The sequence below is a fragment of the Canis lupus genome, chromosome 36 (genome assembly GCF_003254725.2).
Source record: "Canis lupus dingo isolate Sandy chromosome 36, ASM325472v2, whole genome shotgun sequence".
In the NCBI taxonomy this organism is placed as follows: domain Eukaryota; kingdom Metazoa; phylum Chordata; class Mammalia; order Carnivora; family Canidae; genus Canis; species Canis lupus.
Window position 1 is genome coordinate 20266564 of NC_064278.1, and position 15807 is coordinate 20282370.

The 15807-nt window shown below is 35.9% G+C and overlaps 1 protein-coding gene across 5 annotated transcripts in view; it reads left to right on the forward strand.

Moving 5' to 3' along the window:
• Positions 1-15807, forward strand: part of MTX2 (metaxin 2) — a 66643-nt gene that overhangs the window by 14455 nt on the left and 36381 nt on the right. For all 5 annotated transcript variants that reach the window (XM_025460289.3, XM_049106200.1, XM_049106202.1 and 2 more), the window contains exons 2-3: positions 12260-12307; positions 13497-13543. In XM_025460289.3, the coding sequence (XP_025316074.1) occupies positions 12260-12307; positions 13497-13543 (95 nt within the window). The remainder of the gene's footprint in view (positions 1-12259; positions 12308-13496; positions 13544-15807) is intronic.

Here is a 15807-nt window from a genome sequence, read left to right on the forward strand (position 1 = left end):
CACACGCAGAGCCAAAGGCAGATGCTCAACCACTGAGCCAGCCAGGTGTCCCAAAACATAGGTGTTGTTAACCAGTGATTGTGTTTGATTTAGAGTAGTGGGAGAATTGCTCTTTAGTTTGAGGGGCATCTATTTTCCGTTTTCTAGATTTAGATTTGGAGAACTATCACACCTTAAATATTACATTGTTAACATTGTTGAGGTCTGATACTTTTGCGGGGCTGTTTGTCATCTTTGTTTTTTGTTTTTTGTTTTTTGTTTTGGCCAGAAATTGCACTTTTCATCATAACCAGCTGTTCTGTATAGTTCTGCTATTGATCTCATATTCATCTCCATTTCTGAGAAAAGTTCAGACCTACTGTCAGTGTTTCTTCTTTATCAGTTTCAGATCACCATTTTTTAAAAAGAATTCAGATATTGAGTCTTGGTTACAAGGTTCATGTATATTCACAATCACACATAATTGGCCTGCTTTTTTTTTTTTTAATTTAATTTATTTATTCATGACAGACACAGAGAGAGAGGCAGAGACACAGGCAGAGGGAGAAGCAGGCTCCATGCAGGGAGCCTGACATGGGACTCGATCCCCGGTCTCCAGGATCACACCCCAGGCCAAAGGTGGCGCTAAACCGCTGGGCCACTGGGGCTGCCCTGGCCTGCTTTTTTATCGGAAATTAATGAAAAATGGCTGGTTATTTTTATAATGCAACAAAGTCTAAATATGACCATTTGAGAAGAAGACGTTTACTTATTACTAAGAAAGAATGGAAGGCTTTAAATTTAACATGTATTCACTTTAGCTTCAGTTATTGGCTTGTTGATGTTGTGAATTAGTCTTCTTGACCCTTGTTAACCTCCAGAAGTTTGTTAGTTTTATGAAATTGATCCTTGAATGCCATTTTGAAATTGATCTCCAGTTTCACATAGATAGGTTTTGATGGCTCATGTTCAAGCCTCATAATGACTAACTTAATTTTACTTTCCTTATTGATTACATCTAATGGAAAAACTATCATTTAACCACTTTGGTTCCAAAATAAGCGAGACCTCCATTCATTAATCTTAAAGGCTTACTCTGGAACACTATAAAATTGAAACCTGTCACTAAGGCATGTTTTAAAACATGGCTTTAAGCCACAAGTGCAAATATTTAAGTAGAATAAGATGGACAAAAATCTTCTTGAATAAAATTAAACCACACAGGTCCTTACTACCACGTTTTCTGAGGGAAGTGAATGAAAGAGGTGAAAAGAACTTAATCTTATATCAGGTGTATTCTGTGTATCAGGGATAGTCTGTTTTTTGTAGTCTTTATAGACCATCTGCATCAGAGTGCTTTGGGGCCTGTTTGGATTCTTGGTTCTCCTCTCTACAGTATTAGAATCTCAGAGTTTAGGGTTTGGTGGAAATACGTAATTTTATGAAGTTCCACAGATCATTTTTACTAAGGGTTGAGAACTACTGTTGTAGGATGATTATAATTGCTTTAAATTCTAATTAATTATTACCTAAGAATGTTTGCGGGCTATGTAAGAGGTTAGCTAACACAGTTTGTGCTCACTGACTGGAGCCGGACTACCTGTGGTCAGACCCTGGCTCTTGTTGCTAACTAACACTGTAACTTTGAGCAAATTACTTATGCTTGTGCCTCAGTTTTCTTATTATAAAATACAGATAATAATAATAGTGTATACCTCATAAAGTTGTGAGATGGATAACATGTCAAGCACTTAAGTGCACAATAAACACAGTAAGAGTCCTAAAATTTTGTTTACCTCGACTTTATTGAGGTATGGTTTACATATGCTTTTAAAGTATACAATTCAGTTTTTTTAGGATATTTACAGAGTTGTGATTATTATTACAATCAAATTGTAGAACATTTCCATCACTCCAAAAAGAAATCCCTTGCCCATTTACAGTCTTGTTTCTTATTCCCAGCCTGAAACAACCATTAATCTACTTTCTATCTCTGTAGATTTGCCTGTTTTGAGCATTTCATATAAATGGAATAAATACAATTTGTTTTCTTTGGTGACTGCCTTCTTTCACTGGGCATAATGCTTTTAAAATTTATGCCTGTTACAGCATGTATCAATACTTGGTTCTTTTTTATTACCAAGCACTGTTCTGTTGTATGGATATACCATATTTTGTTCATCCATTCTTCAATTGATGGTCATTTGGGTTGCTTCCACTTTTTGGCTGTTGTTAAAAATGCTGGTGTGAACATTTAACTACAAGTCTCCGTGTGGAGATAGATATATATATATATATATATATATATATATATATATATTTTTTTTTTTTTTTTTTTTTTTTTTTTTTTCATTTCCCCTGGGTGAATACCTAGGAGTTGAATTGCTGAGTCATGGGAATTCTGTTTAGCATTTTGAGAAACTGCTAAACTTTTTATATTCCTACCAGCAGTGCGTGAGTTCCAAATTTTCTATACCCTTTAAACATTTTTTATTTCCTGTCTTGATAGGCATTCTGTGGGCGTGAAGTAGTAAACATTGTGGTTTTGACTTACATTTCTCTAATGACTCATGATATTGAGTATGTTTTCATGTGCTTGTTGGTTATTCATGTATCTCCTTTGGAGAAAAGTGTTCAAATCCTATGCCCATTAAAAAATTGTGTTATTTGTCTTTTGAGTTGTAAAAGTTCTTTATGAATTCTGGATATAACATTTGTCAGTCTTGGGAAATCTTAGCTCTTATCATCGTCATCATCGTTATCATTATCTACCTAGATAGAAGTTTAGGTAGTGTTTGACCAGAAGGAGATAGATTCTCCTTATTTTCTATTTTATTTGGGGCCTTACTTTGGTTGTGAGGGGGGAAGTTCTGCCCTCTATAGTTTTCTTGAATTTTGAACTTGTTTGCTTTCTATCCTCTGCTTTCTGAATGGCAGGTTATTAGAACTCATTTGTCTTGGATAGTAATTCTATCATATTATTCGTGTGCCTTCACTTTGGGTCATTTTAATTGCCCCTATAAAAGGGATCCCAAAGTGTTCCTTAGCCCCTTACACTGTGTGAGAACAGAAGTCAGAGACCCAGAAGAGGGACCATCACCAGAACCTGACCATGCTGGCATCCTTATCTTGGGCTTCCAGCATCCAGAACTGTGAGGAAGAAATTTCTGTAGTGTGTAAGCCCCCAGTCTGTGGTACATTGTTGTTGAAGCCCAAATGGACTAGGACAAGTAGCCTTACTACCATATTAAAGAATGCTTACTTGCCAGCTTTTTTAGGTTTGTGGAAGTGGCATGTGCCACATGATACTTGTGTTCTCCTAAGTGAGCCATTTTCTGACATGAACATTGTTCTCTGACTATTGAGGTGATGGGAGAATGGTTTTAAATTCTTTTTGTGGGAAGAGTCACTTCCTGCATATACACCCTGTGTGATATCATTAAACATCCCCTGTGAAACAGTAGCTCAGGGCCATTGCTGTTTAATACTTTCATGATCAGTATTTTCTGGAATATGGTATTATCTCTGAATTGTTATTATAGTTTGTAGATTGAATTGCTTTAAATCTAACACATAGTTCTTAAAATTCTAGTTTTGATAAAGTCCCATGTCATCATACTGTAAGTCTAAACATCTTAAAAATCTATTTTAAATGAAAGCTTTATATCATAACTGCCTAAAACTTGATAGGTGTCAGTGTTGATATCACAGAGATCATCAGCATAATAATTATGTCAAACTAGTAAACTTACTTCCTTCTTTTCTCTTTGTGTCTTGCAGTAACCTGTCCATGTTTATGAGCTGCCAAATGCTTTTTGAGTATTTTGTTTTCTCAGTAGTATTTGCATTTATACCTTTGGCAGAAAGCCATCCAAATTTGGAGATAGGCTATACATGTTTCTTATTCCTTTTGTATAACACTGTCTAAATAGTCTTAGGAAGCTGAAGAGATGACATCTATGAGCTTTTGGAATCTAGTTGCCTAAGGATAAACTGGGTTTGACTTCATTAGTGCACAAATGATAGGGTTGTGTAGAGTTATTATAACATTAATCAATTTGATGGATTGGAAATATGACAGTACTGAAGCAGCATGTAATATTAGTGCCTATTATTCTACAAATTATGTCTTCACCTACATTCATATGCCAGAAGAGTCATGTTGTGCATTAAGAATGCAGAACTTAAAAAACAGCAACACAGGGCACTTCTTTCCATGGCCCTTCTCTGGTCCTCTTAGATTAGATCATCAAGAAATAGACTTTGGAATTAGACTTTTTTATTAGGTCATAGCACTTTCATGCTGTGAAATACTCTATATTGAATGGCATGGATAGATTATCTGCCCCTTCTGTGGCCCAAAACTATCATTTAACCACTTTGGTTCCAAAATAAGCGAGACTGGAAAGAATACTATAGGTAAAATATAGCATGTGTAACAGATGAAGGCATATATATATGTGAATTTATGGGCCAGTAGTACTTCGCTATAAGTCATAATAGACTAGTAGTACATTTTTTTTTGTTGTTGTTATATTGTATTGGTTGATAAAGCTTAAAAATAGTAGATACTTTGAAGATAATTAAATGAGAAGCAAATATGTATTTTTTGGGGCATAGGTATTATTTTACCCTGTGTGCATTTCTGACACTAATTTATTTATATATGCTTTTGTTTATTTTTATCTTATAGCTTTCAAAAGTCCAAGAGTATGTATCTTCTCTTTTTAAAATTTTTATTTATTTATTTATTTAATTTTTAATTTATTTTTATTTTTATTTTTCAATATATTTTTAATTTAATTTTTTATTTTTATTTATTTTTTATTTTTCTTAAATATTTTATTTATTTATTCATGAGACACACACACACACACACACACAGAGACAGAGACACAGGCAGAGGGAGAAGCAGGCTCCATGCAAGGAGCCTGATGTGGGACTCGATCCTGGGTCTCCAGGATCACACCCTGGGCTGCAGGCGGCGCTAAACTGCTGCGCCACCAGGGCTGCCCCTATTTAATTTTTTTTTTCCCTATTTAATTTTTTAAAAAAAGATCTATCCATTTATTTTAGAGAGAGAGAGTGTACATGTACCAGTGAGGGGAAGGGCAGAGGGAGAGAACCTTCAAGCAGACTCCCTGTTGAACACAGAGCCCCACGTGGGGCTCCATCTTGTGACCCATGAGATCATGATCTGAGTTGAAACCAAGGATCAGGTGCTTAACTGACTGAGGCACACAGGCACTCCCTCTCTCTCTCTCTCTCTTTTTTTTTAAACACTGTTCTTCCCAACTTAAATACTTACAGGAGTGGAGAAAATGTCAGTGTTTTTTCTTGGTAAAAATAGTAAGAACTTTCATGGGTTTTTTGCTAAGGAATAAGATGTCATTCCAATTTGAGGTAATGAATTAATGTGGGTCACTAAGTACCTCAGAGTAAGTTATTGCTGTTATGGAAATGATATAGTAGTTTCTTATTAAAAAATTTCTGAAAGGGAAGTAGATTTACTTTGGAACTCTTGAAATAAAGATATTAGCTTACAGTGATACTTAGATAAAAATTAAATCTAGCTTAGTATGTAGTTCTTATTTTAACATATGTTACTATAAATGCCACATTCAGTTTGGAGCAATTGAGAAGCCAAGTCTTTTTTTTTTTTTTTAAAGATTTATTTATTTATGATAGAGAGAGAGAGAGAGAGAGAGAGAGAGAGAGGGTTAGAGACACAGGAGGAGGGAGAAGCAGGCTCCATGCCGGGAGCCCGACACGGGACTTGATCCCAGGACTCCAGGATCATGCCCCGGGCCAAAGGCAGGCGCTAAATCTCTGAGCCACCCAGGGATCCCCGAGAAGCCAAGTCTTTCATAAATAATCTCAGGACCATAGGATTTCCACATTCTAGGGGTTTACTGCATAGAGAGATAAGATATTGATATAATAATAGAATAAACTGATGAATTACTGAACTCTACATCTGAACTGTAGGTTGACTAATTGAATTTACATAAAAATAGAATAAAGTAGAAAGTAATATAGGATATAAGACAAGTGCAGACTGCTTTAGACAGTATAGATAAAAGAAAAATTAGATTTGTTCAGTTAAAAAGCCTTCTTGATGTAGGTGTCATTTAACCTTGGTGTTGAAAAAGGTATAGGATTTGGATATGTGGTGGTGCAGGGACTATTCTTGGACAGAAGAAGTTGAGCAAAGTCACAAAAGTGAGAAAGTTTGAAGTATATAGGGGAAATTTTAGGTATTATGGTAAGATATGAGGGTCTTGTTTTACACCCCCCCCCCCCCCGTATTAACTTAGGTGTGTTCTTTCTAACCTTTTCTCATAGTCAAAAAAGATGATTTTGCACAATAGAGGAGGACTCCTTTTTGTTCAGGGGTATGTGAATGGCTGGGTTCTTTGCTAAAATGTCAAATAAGTAGTTGTTTAGTAATGCGGTATTTTTCAAAGTGGAGTGGGATGTAACTCCCTGCGTTACGTAAGACAGTTGTTTGAAGTATAGAAAGTAAGTATTGGAGCTTGGATTTCAACTTATTTTTTTACTTTGTTTTCTTTTTTAATGTGTGCTTTATAATGTACATGATTTGTTAGCTTAGGAATACTGACCGTGTCATCTCTAAATCTATTTGTGCCTAATGCTCAAATATTTTTTTTGTTGGGGAACTTAGATTTTAAAAAGCAGTGGTGCCTGGGTTAGAATTGTAGGGTGTGGAAAGGGGAGTTCTGAGATAATAGGTCAGATAATTGAAGGCCTTGTGTCGGTTTTAGGAGTGCTGTAACAGTAATATCAAATGGAAACTGTACATTTGACCTGAAACAAAGAAACACATTTCCAGGTTTAGGGTCAGTGCTGAGGTAATTAACGGAATTAGATTCCGCCAACCATTTAGGCTGCTGTTTGATATTTTTATATTTGTGTTACTGGTTGTAGTATTAAAGTTTTCTTGGTCAAGTTTCCCTTTTTTAGCCATGTTATGTAATTTCCTTATCTTCTGTGCTGCATTCTTAGCATAAACAGTACAGGATAATAACAATACTGATAGTGGTAATAATAAAAACATTCAGCCAAGGGATCCCTGGGTGGCGCAGCGGTTTGGCGCCTGCCTTTGGCCCAGGGCGCGATCCTGGAGACCCGGGATCGAATCCCACATCGGGCTCCCGGTGCATGGAGCCTGCTTCTCCCTCTGACTGTGTCTCTGCCTCTCTCTCTCTCTCTCTCTCTCTCTCTGTGACTATCATAAATAAATAAAAATTAAAAAAAAAAACATTCAGCCAACATTTACTGATTAGGTAGTAAGTTCTGGGGATGAAGTGGTAAGCAAAGATCAGAAAGGAACACTGGATTCATGGTTTTTATGTTCTATTAGGGGAAATAAACAATCAGTCCTCAAATCAGTGTAAAAATATTGTCTGCATTAAGTGGTACTTGCTGTCAAGCTAGTAAAGAGTGTTTGAACTATTCAAGGAGGGTCAGTGAAGGCTTCCCTGAAGACATGACTGGCTACATATTGTGTAGGGCCCAGTGCAAAAGGATCACATGAGGCCCCTGCTCAAAGAATGCTAAGACTAAGAGAACGTTAAACCAAGTGTGGAGCCCTTCTAAGCACCAGCCTTGTGCAGTTGCTCAGGTGGCACGTCCAGGAAGCCAGACGAACATCTCAGCATGTTTGAGCTGATACAGTAGCAGTGGAAGATAGCTCCTGGGCAGAGAAAACAGCACAAATGAATCTCTGGGGCAGGAAGGAACATGGTGCATCCAGAAACTGACTGAAGGCCAGTGTGGCCAGATTGTAGAGTGCGGTGAGGTCAGAAGGCCAGAGAGATAGAGAGGGTGATGTGTAAGGTCAAGTTGAGGAATCTGATCTTTATTCCAAGAGCCACACCAACTGTTGATGTGTTTTAGGCATAAAGTTTACTTTTGATGTGCTAATAATACCAGTATCTTGTACCTTAACAGCATTGAGCAACAGTCTCTCTCAGTCCCCCATATCCTACCAAAATTTTTCCAGAAACTTTGAGTCTCACCTTTTTTTTTTTTTTTTTTTTTAAAGATTTTATTTATTTATTTGAGAGAGCACAAGCAGGGGTAGGGGCAGAGGGAGAGGGGAAAAGCAGGCTTCCCACTGAGCAAGGAGGTCATTGTGGGGCTCTATCCCAGGACCCTGAGATCATGACCTGAGCTGAAGGCAGATGCTTAAGCGACTTAGCCATCCTGGTGCTCCTGAGTCTCACTTTCTTTTTTTTTATTTTTAAAATTTTATTTAAATGGGTCTCACCTTCTGTATGTATTCTAAGGCTGATCTTTCCCAAAGGTGAGTTTAATAAGGCACTTCACACTGGGGAGTGTTTTTGGTGGTAGAAGCTGAAAATAGATGAGTCATGAACTTTTATTCACTATTGAATTTGTTTATGATTTAAAACATTTTAGGTCACTGGAGGTAAAACTAGTAAGAGATAAAAATGTTTTATTATTACGTAAGATGTTTCTTTTTAAATGCTACAGATTTTTAAGGGCTGTTGTCAGCACTGTAATTTAAAAATTTTTAATCTCCCTCTTTTATACATGATCGGGGCAATGGGTCGGTTTTGGCTTGCCTAACCTTGGGAAAGAGGAATAGGAAAGCAGTTGCATTTTGGGGCTTTGTCTTTCAGGTAATAGGCGTTCTTGGTAAAGAAGACTTTCATTAATGTTATCCAATCTGAGAAATAGGCATTGTTCTTTGTCAGGTGTGGATAAGAGTGTTCATGATTCATGGATTTACTTATGAAGGCAGTTAATAGAGTTCGTTTCCTGGAAAGGTACCTACGCGGTTGGTTTGTAGATCCATTACCATGCCACACAACTTAGGATTTTCACTTTTGGTTCTCTATCAAATGACATTCAAGCTCTTTCTTGTCCCATGTCATGTTTAAAATGTAATTACTTGAGCTGGTTCATGTGGGTGATGCACTTAAATCAGTGATATTTGTATGCTTTGAGCTGCTCATGGGTGAGATGGGTAGTCGATCATTCCTTGCATACTCTACCATTTCTTGCCTCCTGGTCCATGGATGCACTAAAATGTCATGCTGCTAAACTGACATAGATATAGGGTTTTATCAACCTATTTGCCTTCTCTTTTTAAATAATAGATTCTATTTGTGAAGGTAACACCAGATGTTTTTGGCAGTTACTTTCTGAGAATTTTTTTTTCTAGATTTTATTTATTCACCAGAGACACAGAGAATGAAGCAGAGACATAGGCAGAGGGGGAAGCAGGGTCCCTGTAGGGAGCCCCATGTGGGACCTGATTCTAGGACCCAGGGATCACACTCTGAGCCAAAGGCATATATGTGTTCAACCGCTGAGCCACCCAGGCATCCCTGAGAATTTATTTTCAACAGTAGTTTCTAAGTTGGAATATGTGTCATATTCTGGAACAAGGAAAATATACCCCTTCACCCCAGTTTCCATCTTTAGGTTCTTATTAATAACAGAGATTTCAGTATTTGTAGGCAACTTTTTTTTTTTTTTTTTTTTTTAAAGATTTTATTTATTTATTCATGAGAGAGAGAGGCAGAGACACAGGCAGAGGGAGAAGCAGGCTCCATGCACTGGGAGCCCAATGTGGGATTCGATCCCGGGTCTCCAGGATCGCGCCCTGGGCCAAAGGCAGACGCTAAACCGCTGTGCCACCCAGGGATCCCTGTAGGCAGCTTCTTTATTTTTATTTGTAATCAGGTAACATGTCTCCAGATTTCTTTATTTTCACATATGTCTGTTGTATTAGATCTAGAGAATCCATGGTAGTGATAATAAATTAACATTTACCTGAACACATAAATTTCTGTTCATATGAGAACTCTGCGATACTGCCCAATAGTGAAGTAACTTCTGATTAATCAGAGAATACTTAAATTATATCGTGTATGTGCTTAATGCTAAGTGTATGTTACTGCATTGTTTTGAAAACTTGTAATCCATGTATATTACATATAAAATCAAGCTAACCATAGTTAAAATTATCAGAATTTTTAATTAGAACACCCTATTGCTTTAGCATAGATGATAATATTAAGTTTAGTAAAATTTTGATTAGCCAGAATGTTTAGGGAACAAAGTGGTAGGTTTAATCAAGTATCAGGGTAGCCTATACAGATGGGACATATCTATGACCTCAAGAAACTTAGTTTCAGTATCTTTGAAATTTTTGTAAATTTTACTTATATGCTTCATTGCTTTAATTAGATTTGGATGCATATAATTGAATCTTTTTAAAAATAATTGAATCTTCAATGATGTAGGATTTTATAACAAATGAACCTCATGGTATTGTTTCTCATATAGATGTAAACGGTATAGGTGTGCTGACCATACAGTTTATCCTAAAAGGTTATTTTTTAGTAATTTGCTGATGTCAGCTTGTTTTTGTTTCCTTGACTTTTGTTTTAAAAACTGTGTTACAAAACAAAAACAAAAACAAAAAAAAACAAAACAAAAAAAACTGTGTTACACAGGTTAATTGGGTTCTTCCTGAAATTCTATTTTGTTAAAAGTTTACAGAAACGTATACTAAATATTTAGTTTTACTGCCTTTTTGGTATGTGAGTTGAAACTCACTAGCTTTTATGTATGTGTATAATACATATATTTTTAAAGGTTTTATTTATTTATTCATGAGAGACAGAGAGAGAGGCAGGACATAGGCAGAGGGAGAAGCAGGCTCAATGCAGGGAGTCAGATGTGGGACTCCATCCCGGGACTCCAGGATCACGCCCTGAGCCGAAGGCAGACGCCCAACTGCTGAGCCACCCATGCATCCCTGTATATGTATAATATTATGAGCAACAGCATATAAAACTATGTATGGTGTATGTTGCTTGAGGTTTTCATGGTATTATTCCTAAATATGAGCCTAATTTTGTATAGCCCAAACCAAACCAAAAGTAGCATTTATAATAATATGATTTTTTTCCCTTTTCATTCTGAAGTATGAGTAAAAGCAAATTAAAGGCCTCCTTGCTCCCTAGACTATTTAGTGCATCTCAATGAGATGTTAAGAGTTATGGTCAAGCTTGGCTTCAGGCTTAAAATTAGTTTTATTAGCTTTATTTCACATCGTAGGTACTTACAGGTTCATCATGCCACTCTACTTTGTTTTTGTGGAGTGGTGGTGGTGGGTTCAAGGCAATGGAATGTTCTAGAATACAACAGGGTTCTTCTGTATGTTTAAATACTACCAATTTATAAGGAAAGATGTGTAGCCTGAAAAAGATATATTTGATTCTTTTGTATAGTGTTGTCTGTTTGAAATTTTGAAAGTTTACAATAAAATATTATAAATATTGTTTCACTATTTTTTGATAGTGAATCGAATTCAATATCTTATTATTATTATTTTTTAGGATTTATTTATTTAAGTAGTCTCTGCACTAATGTGGGGCTTGAACTCACACCCCCAAGATCAAGAATTGCATGCTTTCCTGACTGGGCCAGACAGACATCCCCAAATTAGTATCTTTTAAGTAATATTTTGGAATGGCTATGTTTGGAGGCTAAAAGAATAGTAGCATATCATCTGTTTTAGTTTTTAAATTTTCATTTTTGATTGGGCAAGATGTCTTCCACCTCTTCTCTGCTAAAACAACACCACAACTCCCCACCAAATAATAAACCAAACATGCATATATATACATATATATGTATGTGTGTATATATATATGTATGTATATTTTTAAAGATTTTATTTATTGGGACGCCTGGGTGGCTCAGCAGTTGAGCATCTGCCTTTGGCTCAGGATGTGATCCCGGGTCTGGGGATCGAGTCTCACATTGGGCTCCCTGCAGGGAACCTGCTTTGCCGTCTGCCTGTGTTGCTGCCTCACTCTCTGTGTGTCTCTCATGAATAAATAAATAAAATCTTTTTTAAAAATTTATTCATGAGAGACACAGAGACATAGGCAGAGGGAGAAGCAGGCTCCCTTTGGGGTGCCTGACGTGGGATTCAATCGCAGGGTCCTGGGATCCCAACCTGAGCCAAAAGCAGGCTCAACTGCTGAGCCGCCTAGGTGTCCCCCAAACGTGCATTTAAAAGAAATTATCTAACCTACTTATACAGGATACCATGCAACCTAAGGTGGTATGGTTTGTTGCCATATTTAAGGTAACCTTGGCAATTGACCTTAATTAAATGCTCTAGGCAGATATTTGTGCTTATTAATTTTTTTGGTTATTGATACGTTTTTGCCCTATGTGCCTAATTGTCACTGCCTTGTCTCCACAGCTGCAGAACCTTGGCCTGAAAATGCTACCTTGTATCAACAACTGAAAGGTAGGTACTTGTTCACAATTAAAAATGGCTACGTATAAAAATATATCTAGGTTGCCTGGGTGGCTCAGTTGGTTAAGTGTCTGCCTTCCGCTCAGCTCATGGATCTCAGGGTCCTGGGATGGAGCCCCTCATTGGGCACCCTGCACAAAGGGAGTCTGCTTCTCCTTCTCCCTCTGCCCCTTCCTCCCCTGCTTGTGCTCTCTTTGTCTTCAATAAATAAGTAAAATCTTAAAAATATATATACATATATATATTTATAACCCAAAAGAAAAACAACCCCTCAATAATATCACTTCTGAAAGAACATAAAGAAGGGTTCTCTTGTATAATATGTCTAGGAGATTTTATCTAAACTTGTATCTGCCAGTGTAAACCAACTATTCATGGCCTATAAGGTCCTTAGTTTATTATTGACTCATTATATTGGCTGCTGTAGGCAGTGTAAAATGATGTGGTTGCAGGAGCAGTTGGCAGATTTACTGCACCAATAGCTGACACAGCAGATTTTTGAAGTCCTGTGGTAAAGTGGGTTCTCAGTAAAAAGGAACTGTTAAAATGTATAGGCTAGGATGGTTCAGGCTCCCTTTAGCAGCTCTTCATATATCATCAGATCACATTATGGACCCCATTTGGGGCTCAGCAGCCTGCTGCAGTTGTCAGAAGACTGCAAAGTAATGAAGACTAATAGTGAGCAGCCCTAGTCTTCTAAGCATGGAATTTTTATTGCAGCAAACTTGTCATCTTTCTTTTGTGTGACAGACCTAGACACACTGTGCAATATTAACTGCAAGCTGGTTTTATATGATTTTAAATGCTTTTACTTTTAACTAAAGGGGTTTGAGCACATACTATTTTACTTAATTTTAATGAAAAGAGGAATAATATTTCTTGAAAAGTTGAAAAATGAATTTGTTTTTGAGTGATTTTAATTAAATATTGTTGATAAAATGCAATAAATGATCAATTAGTTTTAGAGGAAATAGTCTTGTTTTATCATTATGTACATATTGTGGTAATTTAATCAAAATTATGATTGGACAATAGCATTGATATAGAACTTAATTACTTTAGTGAAAGGCTATACCTTTTATTTTTAAAAATAGGAATAGTGTTTTAAAAGAAAAGTATTTATATTTTACTTGTTTAGCAATCTCACTTTTGACTCAGACCTTTCATTGTATTTCCACAGGGGAGCAAATTTTGCTTTCTGACAATGCAGCTTCTCTTGCTGTGCAGGTAAATATGTAAGTAATGTAATATTTTTCACTTGAGTTGCAACTGTTTTTTCCTCTCCAGGCAGTCTGTGATGTTGTATGTTTATAATTTTTCCGTGTGAGATACCATTATCAATATAACATCTCTTCTGTGAAGTATAATTTTATTAAGTAATATTTTCAGTTAATTGTTGCTGGTATATAAAATAAACAAAAATCTTCATTCTTTTATAAAAATCACTTATGTGTTAGATGTATTCTCTTAGTAGTTTAGCTTTTGGCTAGATATGATGGTATTGATTTTTTGTGGTGATACGTTCACTTGTGGACAGTTATTTTCTAACTTATTTGTAAAGATTTATTTACCACATATTTTTAAGCATCATTCTTTCACTGTGCTCATTCTAGCTTAATCCATTTGTTAATCTGGAAGCAGATATACTCTAGCTATTCCTTATGTATTTATTGATTATATTAGTGTCTATTATTCCCAAACCACTTATTGAATGCAATAGCTCTTCACATTGTATATCACAGTTGGGTAATCCAAAAAAGGTTAGTGGTCCTGTAAACTTTAAACTGCACCACAGGAGGAATAGGATACTTGGGGATTATTTGCTTTAAAAACAAGGTATACAGTGTTATACTATATATTAACTAACTGAAATTAAACAAACAAACCCTTACAGATATTGCTAAAGGGCCCTGTATAACCTTCACTGATTCTGTTTCCCTCTCCCTTCTCTTTCATTATCCTGAATTTGCTTATCATATGATTAGACTATAGATAACTATGCATATGTAAAGAGGGAACAAAAATAACTAGTAATGTAGATTGCTTTTTATATTCATATAAATTTAAGAAATTGTATATGTTCTTTTTTTGGCACTTTGTTTTTTATATTTGTCCATTTTGATAGATGATGTATCTCTGATTTACTCATTTTCATTGATATATGTTATCCTGCTATATGAATATACTATAATTCACTTAAAAAAAGAGAAATGTTTATGGAGATTATAGAATTAAAGTTATTCAAATGTTTTACATATGTAGCTGTTATTTAATTAGCTTACATAGTTTGAATCACTATGTAAGCTAACTATGAATACTAAAAGAGGATTTTATTGTGTAGCACCTAAAAGATAACTTAAAAGATAAACCTAAGACGTGGCATTTTTGGAGATAGGACTGTGAGCTTCTGGAGAACAGAAAGAAAGAGAAGAAAGGGCCCATGAGATTTTGCTATGTTGCAGGCATGATGGAAAGCACTTGGTCATCTCACATTCTTTTTATTCAACTTGGTACTCTGTGTTTAGTTACTGTGTTTGATAGCATGTCATTTAGCACACTTTTGTTTTCATTAAGCAAGGAAAGAAGGAAAAGATGGAAAGAAATGTATTTGGATAATAATTCATATGAGTATCTATGAATATCTTTAAGTTTCTTTCAGATTTATTTAAAATCTTTTTACCAAAAATGTAAATTACATTTATTTATTTATCTTTATTTTATCTTTAGATGCTAGTATTATAACTAGTGTATTTTTTCTTATGTTAACCTTTGAGAAGCAGAAATTCTCAGTTGATTATATGCAATAAATATGGACTTTATATTGCTATAAATCTTTTTTTTTTCTTGGTAAGGGTGAATTAAAATTTAGCTTTCAAATACTAATAACCCTGCGTAGCATACCAGATGTACTCAGTAAATGTTGAGTGAAAGGTTTATAAGTGTGGTAAAAGCAATTTTGCCTGATAACTGATAGCACAAGCAAATTATTTGCTGTGTGTAAAACAGTATTTTCACTGTTTATCTTGGAAAAAATAGCTTCATGACCCAGTGAATATTTTAGTTGAAGCACTAATTCTTTTTTTTTTTTTTTTTTAAACATTTTTTTTAAATTTTTATTTATTTATGATAGTCACAGAGAGAGAGAGAGAGAGGCAGAGACACAGGCAGAGGGAGAAGCAGGCTCCATGCATCGGGAGCCCGACATGGGATTCGATCCCGGGTCTCCAGGATCGTGCCCTGGGCCAAAGGCAGGCGCCAAACCGCTGCGCCACCCAGGGATCCCTTGAAGCACTAATTCTTAACCTCTTTTTAATTGCCATTAAATTGCCAGGGATAATTCTTTTTAGGACTTCATGAAAACTGTAAAACATTTCTCCAGAAAACATTCCAGTGCACACACGCAAATAGAAATATACCTAAGCTATTCTGCATATCGTTTGATGGGATTTGCTGTAGCTATTTGGGGGTGCCTTGTGAAAAGACCCTAAAAT